The following is a 22,700-nucleotide window of genomic DNA, read 5'->3' as shown; positions in this document are numbered from 1 at the left end:
ATTTTATATATTTAGTACTAATAATAATATTTTATTTTAAATATATATAGTATTAATAATAATATAATAACCTACTAGTTTAGACCAAACCCATCTTGGGTTTAAATACAGCTATTACATTCCTACTGCATGGGATCTTTCTGATGCATCCATAAACCTGTTCACTGCGGGTTACACTAAACAGTTGCTGCATCAAAACTCTTGAGGTAATATTTGAGGGTTTATGTGACACATGAAAGAAAGAAGAGATGACATAGAAGAAGCCTGCAGAAAACTGCTGAAGGTATAATAGTGTTATAAATGTTATAAGTGTTCTAACATTTTAGTTCCAGGTTATAATTGACTGGTATATGGATTTAATCAACATATTTAGCCCCATATCAAAGCCCCTTTACAGTTGCATTAATTAATTAATGTTCCTATAATATGAAGACACAGCAAAATATAACTCCTAAACCATACTAACAACTTCCAAAATAATAACTTCAAAGATCATACACATAATCATAACTTACATTTCTTCTTCCTTTCAAGACAAAATAATATATTTCATTAAAAAAAAAAAAAACTCACACAAATCTTCCATTATTGCTTTCATGCTCTACCTTCAAGCTTGAAGCTGCTGCTCTCCTGACTCACGTTCTGCTGTTGTAGATGATCCTACATGGATATCATAAAAACATACTCTTCCCAAACCGCTTGGTGTTCAAGTCTCACCCTTTCTTCAGTGAATAATCTCACTTAGACACTGCAGACCTGCTGCTGGAATCATAAATCCTGTCCTGTGCACACACACACTTATGACTGTCTGCCCGTTTCTACAGTTAGAAGAAGAAATAATGATTTAAAAATCCCACTCTCCGGTGTCAAGGATGGCTTCCCTTTTGTTTCTGTTTCCTCTCAAGTTTTCTTATTCATGTTGTCTCAGAGTTTTTCTTTTACCTTGCCACCCTCACCTCTCGCTTGCTCATTAGGAATCTAGATCTACATTCAATTTGCTCTAAAGTTCCTTTGTGACAGTGTTCTACTGTTAAAAGCCTTACAGAAATAACAGTTTTATTTAATAGCTTAATATATAATATATTTAATATATATATATTTATTTATTTATTTATGCAACACTTGAATATGTTATGAAAGCCCAATGTAGGTCAAAGAAATTGTTAAGATTTCTGCAATACGTTATAAAATCAAGGACACTAATACACATTCTGCTTTGATGATTATAATTCTTATTATGAGGAATGATTTCTGACCTCTTTGTGTTCACTGCATATCTTGCACAGCCATACAGGGCAGGAGCGACTGTTACTGCTGTAAATGCCACACTTGGAGCATATGTGCTGTGGTGGGTGAGAAAACACACACACACACACACACACAGAGAGAGACACACACACACACACATATTGGCCTCAGGAGACTGTTCAGGTGCAAACACACTCATGGGGCCACATAGCATCAGCTTTCAGTACATTTCCACATCATGTGAGATCTCTGATGGGCTTTAGCACTGATATCACAGACTTTTAACAGGATGTGTGCAGCAGCTGCACCTGTGTTATATAAATGAAGCTTTAAGTAACACAATATTTTACAGTACAGCAAGTACCCAGTATTTAACAGATGTATAGTAAATACTTTTCATTATTAGATGTGGCAGTGTGTAATAAACTACTCAGCTAGTATAATAGAACTTGTACCACAGAGCAATAATTTCAGAGCTTGGCAAGTAATAATGTAGCATTTACAAGTAATATTTGGCGTAAGATGAATATGCAAGTGTGTAATATGGATGGGGAGAATTGCCTCACACATTTATGCATTTTATGTTTGGAAACAAAAAAAAAAGGTACTACCATTTGACTCAGTAGGTACGTGAATATTGGAATACATACATACACTATATTGCCAAAAGTATTCGCTCACCTGCCTTGACTCGCATATGAACTTAAGTGACATCCCATTCCTAATCCATAGGGTTCAATATGACGTCGGTCCACCCTTTGCAGCTATAACAGCTTCAACTCTTCTGGGAAGACTGTCCACAAGGTTTAGGAGTGTGTTTATGGGAATTTTTGACCATTCTTCCAGAAGCACATTTGTGAGGTCACACACTGATGTTGGACGAGAAGGCCTGGCTCTCAGTCTCCGCTCTAATTCATCCCAAAGGTGTTCTATCGGGTTGAGGTCAGGACTCTGTGCAGGCCAGTCAAGTTCATCCACACCAGACTCTGTCATCCATGTCTTTATGGACCTTGCTTTGTGCACTGGTGCACAGTCATGTTGGAAGAGGAAGGGGCCAGCTCCAAACTGTTCCCACAAAGTTGGGAGCATGGAATTGTCCAAAATGTCTTGGTATGCTGAAGCATTCAGAGTTCCTTTCACTGGAAATAAGGGGCCAAGCCCAGCTCCTGAAAAACAACCCCACACCATAATCCCCCCTCCACCAAACTTTACACTTGGCACAATGCAGTCAGACAAGTACCGTTCTCCTGGCAACCGCCAAACCCAGACTCGTCCATCAGATTGCCAGATGGAGAAGCGCGATTCGTCACTCCAGAGAACGCGTCTCCACTGCTCTAGAGTCCAGTGGCGGCGTGCTTTACACCACTGCATCCGACGCTTTGCATTGCACTTGGTGATGTATGGCTTGGATGCAGCTGCTCGGCCATGGAAACCCATTCCATGAAGCTCTCTGTGCACTGTTCTTGAGCTAATCTGAAGGCCACATGAAGTTTGGAGGTCTGTAGCGATTGACTCTGCAGAAAGTTGGAGACCTCTTCGCACTATGCGCCTCAGCATCCGCTGACCCCGCTCCGTCAGTTTACGTGGCCTACCACTTTGTGGCTGAGTTGCTGTCGTTCCCAAACACTTCCACGTTCTTATAATACAGCTGACAGTTGACTGTGGAATATTTAGGAGCGAGGAAATTTCACGACTGGATTTGTTGCACAGGTGGCATCCTATCACAGTTCCACGCTGGAATTCACTGAGCTCCTGAGAGTGACCCATTCTTTCACAAATGTTTGTAAAAACAGTCTGCATGCCTAGGTGCTTGATTTTATACACCTGTGGCCATGGAAGTGATTGGAACACCTGATTCTGATTATTTGGATGGGTGAGCGAATACTTTTGGCAATATAGTGTATGTAGGTATGTATGGTTAACAAACGTGTCATGAAATTGAATCTACTAAAAGAATGCCTGTTTGTTGATTTACATGGCATAACTATTAACCTCCTTGATCTTTTCCCTATTTGGTAGTGTTACAACCTGAGAATAAAATAGATTTAATTAGGACTTAGTGTTCTGATTCTACACAAAAGAGTCTATGGGGGGACAAACAATACTATAGTATAAGTATATAAAAATATATATGTATTCAACCCTGCTCACTTGTTCTGCCACATCCAGATACTTGACCAATGGTCAAGTATAAAAAAATGGCTCTAGAATAATGGATCTAAATATTGCACACAAATATAGTTTTTTATTATGATTATTTCCTTATATTTCCAACTTGCACCAAGTATTACTTACAGGTACTACATATTTACTTATTAATTAATTCAATTAAATACTTTTTTCTCCTGTGATATTATCTTATTACTTGTAATTACTACACATTAATCTTTTAATAATGGGCAGCTACAAAAAAAAATAATATAAACTTTAAAAATAATTAGAAAAACAAATTCTAATCCTAATTCTAATTTTGTTAAAGCAATTATGTATTATTATTATTTTTTAATATACAGGCCACATAGATAGTAGCTGTTCTGTAAAGATTGTAAGGCTCCTCTGCTGTATACCTTCTTACACTCATCACACATGGCTGTGTTAACACCCATCACTCCAAGCTGCTGGCCACAGAGCAGGCACTGCGAGTGGCCATCACCGCACGCCGTCCTCTTTATAGTGTCCAGCCGATTGACCAAACGTCTGCAGGACACAACAGCAGTAAGCTCATTACACACTCCTACAACTACTCCTTTAAGCCATTAACCACTCTCCACTTAAATTCTGCTGATCGAAGGAATCAAAAAAGTCGTTTTGCAAATGAAGTGTTGAGGTCAGGAGGCTGGGTGGAATGCATCAGCAAATCAAACAGAGACGAAGGGCTAAGCAGAATGATTGATACAAAGCTGGAGTTTAACATTCACTATTAATGACTTGCAGAACAGTCTAGCTCTTTCTGACTCACACAGCGGCTGTAATGGAGCCAAAACGCAGTAGCATCCTAAAAATGCTGAGACACTTGTGCTTGTGCTGAATCACTCTAAAACACTTTAACAAAAAGATTTTAATGAGTCCATTTTTCCCCATCTTCTCTCTTTCTTTTCATTTAGATCAAGTAGAAGTGGACTTATACTCTTACTTCAGTTATCCCCAATGGAATAAACAGTCTTTCTGCATTATCCAACAGAGCCGAGATCAGAGCAGAGACTCAGCGATGATCCAGCACTTTTGGATTAGCTGAGGTTTATGTTAGCTCAAAGAGATTTAAATTAGAGGTGTGCACATGCAGGGACTGATAATTTTATCCCACCTTGAAGAATTCTGGCCAATCCTGTCCGTTCTCGCAGAAAGTTTTACCAATCCTTGATATCAGCGATCACCACATGCGTTCTTATTTTAATGAACGTGGTTTTTGTGGTTGTCCTGGCACCAATGCACACCTCTAATTTAAACACTCATCCTACCAGCTGCTAGTACAAGGAAGAAGCTAAAATAATACAATCAAATAAATAATGTCAGACTCTACTCACCCAATCCGCTCCTGCTCCATGGCCTCGATTAGCTCGGCCCGGGCCAGCACGCTGTTGATGATTTCCTTCTCCTCATCCGTCAGCTCCTCGGCACCAGTGAACTCCATCTGGTCGGTGTACAGCTGTCAGCCTGTCCTACAGCCACAAGGAGAGAGCTGAAGGATCACACATGCACACTCGCATGTAATCACGCTCGATACAGCAGCAAACACATTCACTTGGAGCCAAACGTCTTGAGAAAGGAATGTTATTGGCTAGCTATGGCTATATTTTAACTGTATACAGACAAAACAGTTAATACCTTTGGCAAGCAGAAGCAAGTAGATAATAAAACCTGACATGAAATAACTTCAGCAGTTGTTAAAAGAGCTAATGAATACTTTTGTTCGTTTCTGTTATGTTAGGAGCTGTCTTAACTAGACATCTTCACGTATGATCCAGCCTGCTACGACATATTTCTAGTTTACTCTACAATACAGATTGAATGTCAAACAAGCAAATAGGACCACTAAAACAGATTATTGGCTCGTAAACCGGCTGAAGGTTCTGGACTTGGTTGTTTTTATAGCTATGACAGATTGTTGCAGCATGTGCAAGTCGCAGTCGTATTAATGTGTTCCTATGTGCTTGAATTAGAAACCTAATAACTCTAAGTCAAGTAAATTTATACTGTCATTTCAAGTATAAGCATCTGCAGCGTAACGAATGTTGCATTATTTAGGATTCTTTTCTGATACAAAGAGAAGACTACAGAAAATTATTTTTAAAAAATAAGTGCATAGATACTGGCTAGAAGGCAACCCTGTTGTGTTGAAAGTCACAAGAGTTATTGATCACTGAATGTTACCATAGAAACAAACTCATTGCTCTGATCAGGTATTGCTCAGTTCAGCACCTAAAGCATCATAAAAAGTGAATCTCATCTACACTGTGAGAGTGAATGTTCAATTTGATGCTCATGCTACCATTTAATAAATAACGATGCTTATGGAAAATTCAGCCCAGTTTAGTTCTGTTGGGTGTTTGGAAGGTCAGCAGGTTGACTGCCTCAGGTCATTCTGGCAGATGGCAGGATACTCAAGAGTCCATTAAACGGGATGCAGGGGTAATCAACAGTGTGGCTCTCCACAGCTAACGAAGAAATCAGGGGGTTAAGCCTCGTCAAAACAGCAAGTGCTCGGAGCTCTCCACTTTGTCTGTTTGGATGTCGTACCACAGACTAATAATACACCGCTCTCAATTCTTCAAGTGAGGAAATTTTAGGTTATTTGTCAGATCTGATTTTAACTCGCTGTGAAAAGCAGGTCACTTACTTCAAAGAAGTATTTGGAGAACAAATTCTGCTGAAATTTATTTCAGTATTTCCCATTCAAGCTTCTACAGCTTCATTAAAGGTGAATTTATGAATGAGACCAAATTTCGCATGACTGTGTGCCTTTGCTTCCAGTCACATAATGTGCATGCTCTGCTTGCTCACTGTATTCCTGTGGGAAAGTCTGATGGTTTTGACCAATTGGACAATTCCTGTGCTGTTTTTAAACATGACATAAAATGCTTTTCAATGCATGCACTGAAAATAATAGTAAACGACAATAAAAATTGGTGAAATATGCACTGTATCTGTGTATACAACTGTAGCACAAGAATTTTATTGCATATAGATGCTTAAAGCTCTCTTTATGCATCGTGAAGCTTGAATTTCTGGACCAAAATGTTGGCTTGTGAATGGGATTCTTCAAACCAGCCAGGAGGCAAGTGCTTAAAATGCTCAATGGAGAAATAATAGATTGTAATCCACAATGCTAGTGTCCTTGCAAATTCACTGATGGTTTAAGTCTTTCTTGAAGGAGAGAGGGGGAGAGAGAGAGAGAGAGAGAGAGAGAGAGAGAAAGCCTCATAACTGTTCAAAACCAGATTGTCCCTTGAGCCTTATACTCACTGTAAATAGGATTCAGTGTCTTTAACCCAAGAGCTGTCAAGAGTCAACATATTGGTAGAATCTGAAGGACACTCCGCCCCCAAGCACGTTAAATATGTGTACATTAAAAGATTTCTGATGTGCTTTAGTGATTCTGCTCCCAATTTGTTAGTTGGTGCTGGATTTTTATTATTCTCATGAGAAGTTAATGCACACAGGGGAACATTGCTGGTGCAGTCATAATGGTGTTTAATCAGAAGAAAACAATTAAACGATTTCAGAATTAAACAAGCATTGTTGACTGTTAGCTCCTAAGAAACTTCCTCACCATTTTCCATCAAGCCGGTGATGCAAAACAATGTTTCAAACATTCACTCAAGTGCTCTTTAAATCACATTCCACTATATCCAATATAACAACCACACCCACCTCTCCTCTGTCTGGAGGAGGAACAGCTGCTTTGTCGTGGTCTGTAGCAAAAGCATGTCCCACACACACACTGCTGGGGTTTGTTTTTTGACTTCGTACCACACACCACTGCCTTTTTTTAACTACTACCCACACACACTAAGATTTTCTCAGTATGTCAAAAACATTTGGCCAGACAACAGATGTTTGATCTGTCTGTTCAAACTGAAAGGGTCTCGACCCATATTTTATTGCCACTGGGTTTTTCAAGTAGTCAGAAAACAGACATTTCTTTTTCACAAGAGCATGATTTAATTGTGCACTGAGGGATGCTGCAGTGATTGTGATTAGTCCCTAGCTCACTGGATATGGTGCTATATATCCTCCAGATTTGTACACAAGCATGAAATAGGTCCAGAAGATTAAATATCTAATAAATATTTTTATCTCTTTATTAAACACATTGATCATAGCCAACTTCACATATATAAAATGACATGTGCTTTTCATGTCATGTGATTAGACTAAACAGGTTCATCAAATAAGCTTTCACTTTTTCTCATATACATATCATGGTATGGTGTCACATGGAAAGTATGAGTAGCACAGTATATCACACTCAAACATTACTACAATACCCATGAGCCTCATCAACTCCCAGTCACCAGAAAAGTAGAAAGTTTTAAGAGACCTCAGAGACTTCCTGTGTTCTGAAAAAATACCTGATTTGTCATATTGTGTTACTACATGAACTGGAAACATGACCGTTTCTCTGAAAAGCTGAGAAATGGTTGTGGGAAGCTATGCTCAATGTGTTTTTAAAGGAGGAAAATTAATTTAATGCACATTGATTCAAATAGTGTATTGTAGAGGTTGGTGGAAAACAAATGCCTGTCTCAAACTACCAGAATGCAATGCAGCTATAACTACACAATTGTGCTGAATGATGGTGTTGACAGCATTGTCATTAACATGAATGTAAAAGCTTTAGACCGGTTTAAGCACAGTGTACACACAAACAATTAAAGGACGAAAGCACTGCTGCAAAAAAAGCTAGATTTTATTTATTTACTGTGCTAAAAAATTGTTAAAAAACACAACACATGAACGTCCATGATTTTTTTCCACACTTTGAAGCTTGACAACACAGGAAGAAAATGGCATAATTCAGATGTTTGTCAAATGCAGCATTCCCTTTCTCATAGCATTGTTGGTAATGTTTACCCCAAGTGAAAAATAGACCATGATGTCAATGAGAGGAACAAACTCAGAATTTCATTATAAAATAAATCTTATAATTAATATTTGCCTGTTAATTACAAGCACAGTATTTTGCAGACGGCTCACACATCTCCCTTAGCAGTGCTGCTGGGAGGAGGAAAGAATTGACTGACGCTTTACTGTTCCACCAGCAAAGAGCATCAAAGGGTCGTACTGGAGTCAAAATTGACCTGGTCGAGTCTAGCGATTGTGTCCTACCTTAAGTCCTTAATCATAGATAACCAAATCATTACTCCAATACACTAAACCACCTAAGTGCATAACATGATGCTTGCTATTTTTCCAAGACCTTATACCTTATTTAGTAATTAAGGTCTATTGAACTGTGGGTATCTCCAAGACTGTATGTGCGTCATTAGGTTAGGAGTATATTGAGCTCGTAGGCTGAGTAGTTAAGGTCAGGTGTAAAAAATGAAATTGAATTACTGTTTTGTGTTGGATGAACACCAGAGAAGACGCTGCAAATCGGAATGGTGTTTCACTGACCCTCATGAAACTGGATTATATTACACTCACCCTGCAACTTACTCTTATGTCCAGCTGCTGTTCTGTGTGTAAGTCTTTATTAGTGTAATGGGATCCATCAATAAGAGTGAAATACAAATTCATAGATGCTTCATTATATGTGTAACTTGAGAGTGGACCTTGATAGATTTTCATTCATTTTCAGTCACAGTGGGCATTGTGGGATTAGACACTTAATTGGTTGCCAGTTCATCACAGGAACACCACATACATTCACACATTTTAGCATAGCCAATCCAAATACTGGTATGTTTCTGGGTGTTGGGAGGAAGCCAGAGAACCTGGAGGAAACCTACTCAGACAGTAGAGGTGATGATGGTGACGATCATTTTCACAAACGTTTTTAACTTCACAAAGAAATAAATTCTTGCATGCTTATTATGCAAATCTTTCTAAAAAGCATGTGCCTGGAGCTAAGAAAATAAAAATCAGTTTTATTGTTTGAAAATTATGACATGTATCGCCACCTCTGCGGTTTATTCTCCTACACAGCTGCAGTGAGATAAAATTAAAATGTCTGTGGTGTGCCTTTTGACATTACAGTATGCCTTATCATCAATGAGTCAGTGTGCTGATCTTTCTAGCTCAACCGCTTTAGTCATATTCAGCTTTTGCCCCATAGAGGCATGCTAACCACTGATTGAAATGTCGAGGAGAGAGTGCTGACAGTGAGGGCGACCTAGCAGAAGACGTGACTGATTGCTGTCTGGGGGTGGAGGGCAGGGAAAGGCAGGGAGGGAGCATGGCAAGGAAGGGAGGAGAGGGAAAGAAGGGAAGCAGCGAGAGTGTAAAGGAGGGAGAAAAAAAACACAGATGAACGGAAACTGCACCGCATTCAGCATCATTGTCACTATTCATCTCATCAGCGCTTTTCAAAGCCGGCAAATCAAAAGGAGCTGGGATTCGCGCCCTTGCTAATAGTTCGACATTCAACTGACTAACTGCAAAAAGAGACACTTTTAGCGCTTATCAGGTTTATTATATATTAAACGTCACTCTCTTCAGCGTGTAGTAGAACATGCTGGAAATTTTTCTTTGGTGTCCATCTTTTGGATTTGAACACACAATTACTTCTGGATATGAGAAAGTATTCTGTACTAACTCACAGATCTATATATGGTGTGTCTGGATCTTACATAATACCACAAAATCAGCAGAGAGTGTGCTGTAAATACACTGGCAAATTTGAGATCATTACCTACAAAAATGCCACAAGATTTTTTTTTTTTTTTTAAATAAATAAATAAAAAAGATTTCTAAATCATGCACATGCACTCCTGTCCAATTAAAATGTCCTGTCAGACAAATGACTGAATCTGAGTCCATGCACCAGCTATGGATTATCTGCATCAACCAAAGGGACATTAATTTACAGTCAACCTCTAAATGTCATTTACTATTGAAGTACATTCAGGACACTGGATTAGAAGCGTATTATCCGCACCATAATTCAATGCCATCACCTCTACATGTGCAAAGATCGGATGTACTAATTATTCATAAGTAATGAGCTGAAAAAATTAATGCAATGCCAAGCATATCAGTCTGAGTTAGTACAGTTAGTGTACGGTGTTACGTCCAATAGATGTGGAGTTTCAAGTAATTATCTGGCTGGCAGGAGATAAAATTACAGATTTCCAATTAACATAAAACAGAAATATATCATAATAAGTGAGAGAAGATCGGTAAGGTCATGTATATTTTTAGCTCAAGTTTGTAATGAAAAATATTACGTTTCATTAGAAGATTTATAAAGTGCAACTTTAAAGACATGCAGGAATAGTAAAGTAGAGAAAAATTTACAATATACGTTTTTCTGTTTCTTGTGTTCTACACTAGAGGTCATTTGTTTACATGCATCAAGCCCTTACACAATCGGAGACGACTCTGCCCATTTCAAGACGATTTCACACAGCAGGACCTTTCTGCCAAAACAATGTGCTGTGAGCACCGGGAAAACAATATGCTCGGAAAACTGATTATATGCTACTCTAGTATTAAACCGCAGCTATAGAGTCTCAACTCCATTCTCGGTCTCAAAAGCTACATTTGGCAAATCCACGTGTTTGTTCACACTTGAGTGACTCCAGTGCCAATCTTTACACTCATCCTCAGCTGTTCCAACAAGGCCTGTGTTATTTGACTTTATTGAGGGCTCTGATGGTGCGATGTATTGGAAAACCCCCGGGGCATCTAGACAGTGTCTGGTCCCCTTTATCTTCAACACCTGCTCTTCTCATCCTTCCAAACTCAGCCCTCCTGTTGGTATTTCTCAGCCTCAAAAAAGAGAAATAAAAACTGTACCTAACTAAGTTTAGCAGAAAACATAATGTGTGTGGAGTACATGGGAAATAGGTTAATGAAATTCATAGATCAAAAGCCAGACATGGAGATTTAATTTGGAATGTTATTCAATGGATGGGAGTGGAAAAGTGGCATGATGAAGACTATTCTAAATTCAATAACGTCTTACACAAACAAATTTAAGTAAATCAAAGTCGCAGAGAGAAGAGGCGAAGAGGACAATAATGCATGAGTCAAAGAATGAATCAGAATTTAAAGTGTATCTATCCATTCATCCATCTGTCCATTTGCTCAACTGCTTATCCCACACAGGGTTTAAGGGAACTTGGACTCTATCCGAGGGGACTCAGGACACAAGAAGGGGGACACGCTGGACAGCGTGCCAAGCCATCGCAGGGCACACAATCACACACCCATTCACACTACTACAGACAACTTAAAGACACCAATCATCCTACAGCACATCTTTGGACTGGGGGTGGAAACCAAAATACCTGGAGGAAACCCCCGAAGCATGAGGAGAATATGCAAACTCCACACATGGAAGGCAGAGGTGGGAATCAACCCTATAACCCTAGAGGTACCACTAAGCCATGCCACCTTAATCATACAATTAAGACATATTATATGGTTGACATTATAATTGTGATACACAATACAATGTGTTTGTCTGGTTTCTGTTTTAGGCCAGTCTCCACCCATGTCCAGTCATTGGTTTGTTTCCTGAATGTGTGCACCTTTTCTGTGTTTACACCAGTTACTCTATCTGTGCATAACTTGCTGCTCCTTGTTTAGTTTTTAAGTCTTTTCAGATTAAATCTGAGTCTTGGGGCAGTGGTCGCTCAACTGCTTAAGGCTCTGGGTTGTTGATCAGAAGATCGGGGTTCAAACCCCAGCACCATCAAGCTCCAGAGTTGGGCAATTGAGCAAGGCCCATAACCCTCCCTGCTCCAGGGGTGCTGTATCATAACTGCCCCTGCGCTCTGACCCCAACTTCCTCAGCTGGGATATGCGAAGAAAAGAATTCCACTGTGCTGTAATGTATGTATATGTGGCGATAATAAAGGTGTCTTGCCCTCAGTTCAGTTCAGTTGTTTCCTGTGTTTCAATGTACTGGCTGGTTCTAACCTTCATCTGTTCACTGACTGCAAATACACTGCACTTGTGTCCTGCCTCATTTTGCCTAAATGCTGTAATAATCATTTTCATTTTGCTTATTACTGAAATCCCAATTATTTATCTCAGGCAAATTAAGAAAAAAAAGTCTGTTGCAATTAATTCATTCATTATTGTATGGAATACAGCCATTTAATTCACATTGTATATTCAAAGGCCATTCCTTCAAACATAAGGCTTAGTCTCACTAATTAGGTGTTAATGATTTGAATGCTAAATATAAACACAGTTAGAATGAGACTAAATAATGAAACAAATATGCCAGCATATTCATTGCCAATTCCTACCCACTAGCTAAATTACCCCGATTGCATGGCGGCTATTATCAGCGGAGGTCATAAGTGAAGACGTTTCTATTGTTAACCCACAACATCTTTTCAAACTGCTGCTTATGCGATGGTTATAGTTGATTAGCTTTTCTGATTATTTACATTTTTATGTGCATATAAATAGGCCCAGTTGGTCTTGGATGACCAATGCTTTAGAAGTTGGGATGGAATTTAATCAAGGAGTTTTTAACAGATTGTACAGGAAGATGCATGAATCCTAACAAACATCTTTAGAGCTGAGTGCCAGAGTTTTGAAAAAAATCTGTTCATTTGTGTCAACAAAGAATAGTGGCCCAGTTTGCTGCAATCTTCTTGGAAAGCTTCCAGTGAAGGGATTTGTTTCCATTCAGCCACAAGAGCATTAGTGAAGTCAGGCACTAATGTTGGGCTTTTAGATTTGGCTTGCAAATGACCCATCAAGCTCACCCTAAAGTTGTTGATGGGGTTTGAGGTCAGGGCTTGGTGCAGGCAAGGTACATTCTTCTAATCTGCTTTCAACAAATTAATTCTGATAGGACATGGCTTTTGTATTGAGACAGGAAACTAGCCATAAAGTGGAAAGCAGAGTGTTGTCTAGACTTGTATGTGGTATTGCTCAGGGGATAGGGGTCTAATCAGTACCATGAAAACCTGCCCAAGACCATTATTCTTCTGCCACCATGCTATACAGTATAGCTGGCATTGAAGCCAGCATGCATCAATATAGGTCATGTTCTTCTAGCATCTCCTGTCAGGTAGTGATATGTGACTCATCACTCCAGAAAAAGTTTCCACAGCTCTAGAGTCCAATGACGATAACTTTACATCACTCATGCAATCCATCTCTAGCATTACATTTGGCAATTCTAGGTTTGCATGTGGTTATTTTGTCATGCAACTCGCAGATATTTAGTTTATTTTTCTGATGATGGTTTGAAAATTCTGCAATCAGTATGTGGTGACACAGTTACCCGTGTATAAGTGTGTGTGGCCATGCCACCATTACTAGAGTTTTTCCACTGCACATTAACGTAAGCAGGGAAGGTATAGGGCAGGAATTTGGTAACGTGCCAGTCAGTGATAGTTTTCCACTAAAGGCCTGTGAGCTCTGCAGTTTTTCTAATAAGAGATCACCTCAGTGGATGCAGTATAGCAAAGGGATAAACAGTCAGCAGAGAAGGAGAGTGAATTCAGCAGGACAGCAAGAGATGAACTCTATAACCAATAAACGAGACAGCACCTGTGAAGGGCTGAGTTGCCTTGGGGCAGAGATACCATGATGATAAAACTGTAATGCAATTCTGTTCCTGATGAAAGAAGAGCCAAAAAGTTTCATGGCAAGTTTCAAGTGTGGGGGGGGCAAGGGTCATCTAGAGAGAGATGGCATCAGACACCGTTGTCCCAAGGTGGAGATGGTGGGAGAAAGAAAAAAAGACCCTAAAGAAATGAAAACCATTATCCAGGAGTGCCAAGAAAGAAAGGAAAGGAAAAATGTAATGCTGACGCACTTCAACAATACATAAGCTCTGTTTTGGCACTCAATAAAGAGATTCCAAAGACTTGGTCAAGTACATTTTCATAAATACAATAATCTGATTAACAAAAGAAATCAGCTTGTGGCAATAACTCATTCAATAACTGCATTACTCTCAATAATGTCTTTTTAAAAGATTTATCTTACAACCAAATACTTATTTTGGGAGTTTGCTTTGAAAAAAATATCGCTTTGTCACCATTTACCAACATTTGGTGTTGCATTAAAAAAGTCTGTGGCCTTTATTATTTTTGTGACATTTTTTTCATTTCTGGTTAACACACACACACACACACACACACACACATGTGCAGACTTCAGGTTAAAGGTACACAAGTTCTGTATAACTTGATTATTGGGCTGGATTTCTTAAAACCCAGTAACAGCTTAAATCCAATTTTCTTATTGTATGCTGTTTACATGATCAAATGAATTATCTGGTAATAAGACATATTAATGGTGTGCATGTAAACACAGTATTTCTTATGCGAGTCAATTATAAGGCATTAAAAAAGCCAAGAAGAAGAAACACAGGTGATGACATCCAGCTAAAGTCACTGGGCTTAGTCTCAAAAATCGTTGACAAGGACAATCCTGGAGGCAAAGGTGAAATAAATGATTAAATAGTTGCCAGAAATGAGGAGAAAGTGAAGAGCTGGAAGAGTCACGCACAGACCCTGCCACTATAATGCAGAGAAATGGTATGTTCGGTGTTGACATAGCAACCAATAATGGGTAAATACGGTTGATGATGGGTACAGCAGAGCGAGAAGAACAAGAAAAGGGCAGTATAGAAGATAATATAACTCCCTAATTCTAACTGAAGCATCGATGGTAATCTGGCTCTGAAATTTCATTTGGCAAATCTGTGTTTGTTCACACTTGAGAAACAGCAGTATCAATGTCTTACCTCCAATCCTCAGCTGTTGCAGGTAGACTTGTATTATTGTCTGGCTTTATTGAGGACGCTCATGTCAAGATGTGTGGGGGAAAAAAAACCCTGGGGGGCATCCAGACAGTGTCTGGTCTCTTGTAATTCCAACACCTGCCCCTCCTTGATTTCATGAAACCACAAAAGCACCACAAATCCATATCAGGTAGAGATCCATGGAACAAGTCAGGAGGCCAGTAATAAAGTGCTGTTTGATAGAATATTTATGTGGCCCAAAAAAAAAAAAGATTTAACATGATAGGTGAGAAACAAGAACAAGAGTTTAAGAAACTATTAAAAAGCCCTTGGGCATCCTATACATGGAAGATACTGAGATGTCAGGACTGCAGTATAAGAGGGAGGAAGAGCAATGCCTGCAGCATCATCACTATTTTTATGGGACACAAGAAACAGGAAGCCCAGGAATAGGCAGAGATGATGAAGCAATGAATATGGGAAGAGATAAAGAATAAAGGATATGATGAACATGGAAAGAGTTTGAATGAAAGGAGAATGAAAAAGCAAGATTATGAAGAAAAGAATGCAGCAGATGTGAAGAGAGATCAGCTTTAAGGAAATCTGTGGAAATCCCCAATCAGGCATGGCTGGGATGATTGTGGTTAATTAGATGTGCTAGCTGTTCCAGACAGACAGACAAGTCAGAGGAATGAGAGAAGGCTGAGCAGTTATGGAAGAGGCCATTGAACAAAAACTGATTTCCTCCCAACCTTCAATTACTACCTTTTGTTCTGAGAACAAAATCTGTGATCATTTATTTAAATGAGAGATGCACAGAAAAATATGAATAAACGACAGTGTTGAGCAGAAAAGCATCTCAGAATGCACATCGCACCTTGAGGTGGAATGGGCTACAACAGAAGAAGAGCACATCGAGTTCCACTTCTGTCAGCCGAGAACAGTGTACGCTGACACTGGAGAGTTGAAGATTTGAAAAAAGTTCCAGGCAATGTTGTTCCAATCTATCAAGTTAGTGTGAGGCTGTACCCACTGCAGCCTCCTGCTCTTGACTGACAGGAGTGGAAATCAATTGCCCTTCTGCTGTCGTATCCAATAGGCCACAAATTTTGTTCGATGCTTTGCTTGATTTTCTGCTTACCATGTTTGTAAAGAGTGGCCGTTTGAGTTACTACAGACTTCTTATCTTCTCCTACGACTGTTCTGCTTCCTACTGGATTTTATTTTTCTGTGACAAGAAGAGTTGTGCCTTAAAATCCCAGATTTCAGAAATACTGAAACTAGTCCATCTGGCACCAACAACCATGTCACCGTCAGAGTAACTGTGGTCACATCCTGATTCTGATCACAAACCGAAGCTCTTCATCTGGTCTAAATATTTTTTTTTCCATTGTGCCGCTGCCTCTTGATGGGCTGATCATTGCATGAATAAACACATGTTCCTATTAAAGTGGCTGATTAATGTATATCAGCATAGGTGGACACAACAAATAATGTTTAAAATGTCACTTCAATTCTAATGGATGCAGTCTGGGAATTTGAGACTGACGAACTAAGAAATCATACAGTACAAATGCCCCCCAAAAATGTGTTATTCTTATAAGGAAGATGTTTAAAGATCTCCAGTCAGCCAGTGTTAGAAAAAAAAAAGTATTTTGAACACTAAAGAGTTTCTTAAGCCTCTCATGGGAATCTCAGGTTCGATGTAGCATCCTACTGCAGGTTGAGAAAGTTCCAAGAATCAAAAGGCCATTAACCTTAAGAGTATGTGTGTATACATTTTCACTTCTATTTCCGATACAAGATCTATATCAAAGCGTGGCTCAAACCTGATACTGAACTGATACTAAAAATTCTCATAATCTTCAGTAACTGCTTCATACTGATGGATCTGGAGACTATCCCAGGAGCACTGGGTGTGAGGTAAGACTACTCCCTCACTTGGATTGCATCCCTCTTAGTAGCAATTCCTCCTCCTGGCAGAGAACAGTGGACTAATTTCTACATGCACACTTTATTCTTGGAGTTATGCATGGTCTAATACATAAAGCAGGGAAAACACTAGAGTGCTGAACATTAGCTCAAGGGATTTTGTTATAGCTGGAATAAAATCTTTCTGGTGTATGAGGCTCCCGAGTACAGCGATGCGTGGTCTGCTACAGTGCGTTGCTGGGAGAAAACCCTTGTCACTTAGCATCCACTGCTCGTTGTGTTACAAGCGAACTGTCACTAGCCCAGGGAAGGGAATGGCAAATTGACATGAGGAGGGGGGGGTTTTTAAAAAAAAGCAATGCTGTGTGGAATGACTCTGGGCTGAAGGGTCTTTATTCTGTGCTCAAGGTATATGCATGTCTGTTTACACACTGCATGACCACTACAAAACAAGGCTCTGGAGGAATGAGATTTTCAGAATTTTATGCCTACTATGATTAATGAATGATGACAATCTATAAAAGAAATTAAAAATCCTTAAAATGATTCTAAAAGCATGTCAACATTGGTGCTTAACACATCACTGATGTTTAATTTGCATTGTAATGCCACTACGCACACACACACATATATATATATATCTGTATTAACACAGAGCAGATCAACCACCCACCCAGTTTCACTCGAAGCAAGAAGCTTACCATCTTATTAAGAACCTCAGCTAGTTCATCCCTTCTGAAGACTTTTTCTCTCTCGTGAGATTAAGCTGTGCTTTAAACCCAATACTGTTTTTACTACACCGGCTATATTGCAGGATGCAAAATAACACACTGCGAGGCATGTGCTTGACCATCTGCCTGAGCTGGAAGAAACACACACCTCTGACTGTAGAGTGTTTATTAACGTCATAGCTGCCATGCCTCTGTGCCAGAGATTTCCTGCGGGAATTTGCTGAAGGCGTCGCTCCAGCACCAACAGGCAACAACAGATTTGTCCTGAGCAAATAAAAAATAAAAATAATAATACATTTCCAAGTTGAATTGTCTGTTAATTGCATTGTTTTATTGATTCATTGCAGCTTCCTCAGTGTGAGGAAAGCCCTCCTACGACACGTCAACACAATGTGCCCATGCTTGTGATGAGACACGGGTTACAGAGGGAGCGTTTAAGCAGCTGTTCAGTCTCAGCTCCTTATTAACAGACAGAAGGCTTTAAGCGCTTTGTTTTCCCTCTGCCACGTTTACTACGAGGCCACATTTCATCTCAAATTGCTCTGACTATAATGCTTTTATACAGGACATCACATTTAAAAAAAACATGCTGACTGGAAGTCTTTCAGCACTGCTATAATGCTTGCATTGATAATGATATCCACTTGAGTCCAGTGCATCACATGACTGACTTAAGACAGACCCCAGATATTAGGTATTTCCTGATATTTCTGGAAGTGTTGGGGTTTAAAAAAGGAAACAAGACCTATTAGGGAGACGCTCCTTCCTTAAAAAAAAAAAAAAAATTGTATATTTCACTTTTTCGTCAACTCTTAGTGCATTAGCTCTCTCCACTGTTTCACATCATTAATATGCATGAAGCCTAATGCGCCTTTTCGATCTCCAAGCCACATATACTACTGTTGACTTTAATGTATACCTGCAAAGTGCAACACTCCTTTCTCAAGCCTAATTGTAAAAAATAATTAACAAATAAATAAATGAATAAATAAATGAAAATCATAGCTGACAATTAAAAGATAAGAGTTCACCCAGTGAGAGTTTAACTAACTTTAAATACAGATGAATCTGTTACTCGTATCATCACATTCTCACATTTACCCCGGTAAAGTGTGTGTAACAAAGAAAAACATTTTTCAGCCTAATGAATAATATAGTAGATTTTAAGTCTGGTCTGTAAGAGAGCAATCACTTTTTATTGCTTTTTCATACCATCAGACTCACAGTCTAAAAGCTCACAGCCTCTGAAGAGTCAGCTCTCCTTATTTAATACACCGATCATGAGTCTCTTGAAGGTGTGTGCAAATCCCTGTAGTGCTGCTCCAAATTACTATTGTCGAGATGCTCTGCTCCTCTATGGTCACACTCCGAGAATGAACAATGAGACCCGAAGGTATGATTCAACAATTCATTGTCAAACATATTTTTTCCTTTTAAAAGAATTTATCTATATCATAACATATATGTACATAATGGCATGTAGCAAACTGTATATAATTTTGGAATAGGTCATATAATCATTTAGTGTTATGATCCTGTGAAAATGCTCTAGCAAAAATATAAGTCACAAATGAATTAATCCTTGCAGATATAATTGGTACAAATGAGAAACTACTTGCCTAATAATCGTTACAAATTAATTAATACTCGCAAGTCTTGATCACGAAGGAATAACTACAGGCAGAGCAGTGATTATGGATGCTTGTTAAAAACACTTTGTAATTAATTTCTAATCTTTTACATGCCTCAACGTGATGGAAAGTAGCGCTGTTTATTGCTTCATCATGTCAGACCCTCCGTTCGATCATACATCCTCCATACGTTTCCGTACAGTATTGTAGGATATGAACATTGTTCGTGTCAGTGTTATGTAACTAGAATCAAAAACTAAATTCAGGCATCAAGAAATTCAAGAAAACCATATTCCATTTTTGTGCATTATGTCTTGCAAACACTCTAACTCAACTAAAGGATGAAGATGTCGGCAGAACTTGGTGAACGTTGCGAGGAAAACTTACCTCACGACTGATGATCTGCGCGGCGTTCCGATGCAGAAGAGAAGAGAGGAGGAGAGAAGAGAAGAGGAGAGGAGCGAGAGATCACTCCGCCTGTTTGAGATGGAGCTAAATGCCTGCCTGTGTCTCCTGCACACACACTGTCTCCTCAATGTACTGCTGCTCACAGATAGAGAGAGAGAGAGAGAGCAGAGAGAGAGACAGAGAGAGAGAGAGAGAGAGAGAGAGAGAGAGAGAAACCTCCACCCCCTCCCTCAACCGCCTGCATTAAATCACAGAGTTGCTGAGCACAAAAGCTCCTACCTACCATGCACAAAGGCTTTTCCTCTCTTACAATGAATAATAGTCCTCTTAATTGCTATTGTTAAAAGATTCCTAAGGTAATTAGCTCTTTGTCCCCACTGCTATGACTCCGCTCAAATACTGTAGGTATTAATATTAATATGGGTCTATTTACGCAAAGCATATAGATGCGTACCATTCACACTGCACCGCCCCCCCCACCCCCACGTCTTAGTTACATTTCACTCATTTGGCTGACTTACATTTGAAACCGGATATAAGCAAAGCACTTGAGGAGTTACAGATCTAGCTCAAAGACCCAAGCGTGGCAGCTTGACAATGCTAGGATTTAACCTTGTAGCCTTTTAATCAGTTGCTCACAGCTTCAAGCACTCAGCCAACATTCTTTTATAAAACACACCTTTAGATTTGTTCAAATACATCTTAGTACTGGGGTGAAAACTAAGAACTGTCACGCTCAGGTGTCCACATATTTTTGGCCATATCTCTAATTTACTACAGTACACAACACTGTGTTCACTTAATGGCGCATTGCTTGCTTATCCACTCCAATACGTCCTCCATATTACACAAATGAAGTTAAAGTCACACGTGATCTTTATCATCAAGCTCAAACGTTCACATTCCTGCTGATGTGTGCCTCGTTAAGGGCTTAAGAGAGTCAACAAATGTTTACTTTGTTAAGGCCAGGAAAGGTTCAGTCGGGATCAGACGCTAAAGCGGTTTTGCTCCGAGCAGCCCAAGTCGATACTAGACACGATCAGGAAAGCAGAGAGCAGACAAAGCTGGAGAAGGATCTACAATAAACAAGATAAAGTGTTTATGGATACAATTATGAGCAATTCAGCAGTGGAGGAAAGAGAGACACAAAGGCATTAGAAAAGAGTAGCAAGGGGAAAATACAGCCAGAGAGAATCACAAAAACAGCCAAAATCATTAGAGGCAAGTGGAATAAAGGTTGACATTTGTATCAGATTCTGAAATATCATTATTCTCTTCACATACACTTTCCAACCATTCTGTTACATGTGTTAAAGGTTTTCATCTTTCTGGAATACAAAAATCTATAAAATAAACACTTAAGAAGAAAGTGAAGAATGAGACATACAGTACCAAATCAAACCTGCCAGAAAAAGCGACCCAGTTTTCCTTGACGTCACCGGTCTTATCTCTATACACCTGTATCAATTTGACATTTTATCTCCAGTCCTGTGAATTTGCCGCCCTGATGAATTCCCTACATCTCTACCAGGGTATGAAGATGTCAGCACAGTTCAGATAATTATCCCAGCAAATGCAGTCCAGGGCTTGCTAATGGCCTAATGTGCTGGGTCAGGTGTATTTGCAAGGAATTAACCAGATGTAGCTATAAATACTCAGAAATGCCCCCTACCACACACACACACACACACACACACACACACACACACACACACAATCCACTATCCTTATTTCAAACTGGAGTCAAAGGCCCTGATAATGCACCACGACTTTATTGCCACCTTGTGGCAATTGTTCATTAGAATAGTAAAACCTGGCATAATTAAGCCTGGAGGTGTCCGAGAGCTACTGTGCATTCTATAAATCCCTATGTAGGGATAAACATGATATTTTGTTACAGGTGTATTCTCAGAACAAATTAAACATTTTATAATATTAATAAGATGACTCAAAGTATTCAGAGATCAAATCATTTTAAAAATTCCATTCATTTCCTGTTTCCTGCTCACTTTAATGCTCGGTGTAAGCCTCAGGGACTCGAACACTCTGAGTTTAGGGGCATTGCTGGAGGAGTGTGACCGGAATGAAGAAGAGCAAGATGTAACCTGAGGTATCACCCAAACGCATGCTGCCACCAGCACCCTGCAGTTAATTTTCATTTATTTTACAGCACGGATCTTCAATCTCCCTGCTGGGGCTTCTGCATTGCAGAATTGTTGTGGGTTGTATCTACTAAGTAATGAATCTTCTAAGTGACCATGCAAAAGAAACAAGAGGTGATGAGACTTGCTGGAAGCTGGATTAGAAAACCGTGTTAATTATACCTTGCTTTTTAATTGATAATATGCTCAACCGTTTCCCCTTTTGGTAGCTATAGTCCCATTACTGACTTTGTTGCAGTTACATGAAGCTAGATTTACCTGCAGAGAAGGCCGTGAAGTCCTTGGGATTCACAAATTCATCTTATTTTCCCTGGAAGCGCAAACGTTAGTACAAAAAAAAGTGCACCTCCTACCGTGTCATAAGCACTGCACAGCTGATGAAGGACTATTTTCCTCGTTGAAGCATCGTGTTACTCTGGATTCTTTGTGCTCTATTAAGAACTGATTTCGTCCCCTAACAAAAGCCAGGCTAAACAGAAAGCGGCATGGGGCGATAAACAGAAACATCAGGCCTGCTCCTTAATTAGATAAGACTGTCAAACACCTCAGGGATGTCGTAGCCCATTAGCTGGGTGGTCCTGGTGGTGGCATGGAGGATGCCCAGCAGGGTGATGTTAGCCAGACTCTGGAGCCCAAGAACGACGGCCTGCATAAAGGGCAAGTGAGATTTGAATAATCAGAACGGGGTTAAAACCATGGTGTT

At 39.5% G+C, this 22,700-nt stretch overlaps 1 protein-coding gene across 4 annotated transcripts in view; it reads right to left on the bottom strand.

Annotated features, from left to right (window-relative positions):
* The window catches only part of rph3aa (rabphilin 3A homolog (mouse), a), a 32,664-nt gene extending 12,654 nt beyond the window's left edge, over nucleotides 1–20,010 (bottom strand). Inside the window, exons 1-4 of one of the 4 annotated variants that reach the window (XM_058411236.1) lie at nucleotides 19,815–20,010; nucleotides 4,773–4,907; nucleotides 3,816–3,945; nucleotides 1,257–1,343 (exon numbers count right to left, since the gene is read on the bottom strand). In XM_058411236.1, coding sequence (XP_058267219.1) covers nucleotides 1,257–1,343; nucleotides 3,816–3,945; nucleotides 4,773–4,879 — 324 coding nt within the window. In that variant the 5' untranslated portion in view covers nucleotides 4,880–4,907; nucleotides 19,815–20,010. Of the gene's footprint in view, nucleotides 1–1,256; nucleotides 1,344–3,815; nucleotides 3,946–4,772; nucleotides 4,908–19,814 lie in introns of those variants that run through there. The other 3 variants (XM_058411235.1, XM_058411234.1, XM_058411238.1) reach the window with 3 other exon arrangements.
* Between the last annotated feature and the right edge of the window lie 2,690 nt (nucleotides 20,011–22,700).

This window comes from Hemibagrus wyckioides, linkage group LG16 (assembly GCF_019097595.1).
Source record: "Hemibagrus wyckioides isolate EC202008001 linkage group LG16, SWU_Hwy_1.0, whole genome shotgun sequence".
NCBI classification, from domain to species: domain Eukaryota; kingdom Metazoa; phylum Chordata; class Actinopteri; order Siluriformes; family Bagridae; genus Hemibagrus; species Hemibagrus wyckioides.
This window is presented reverse-complemented; position numbering and strand designations above follow the sequence as displayed.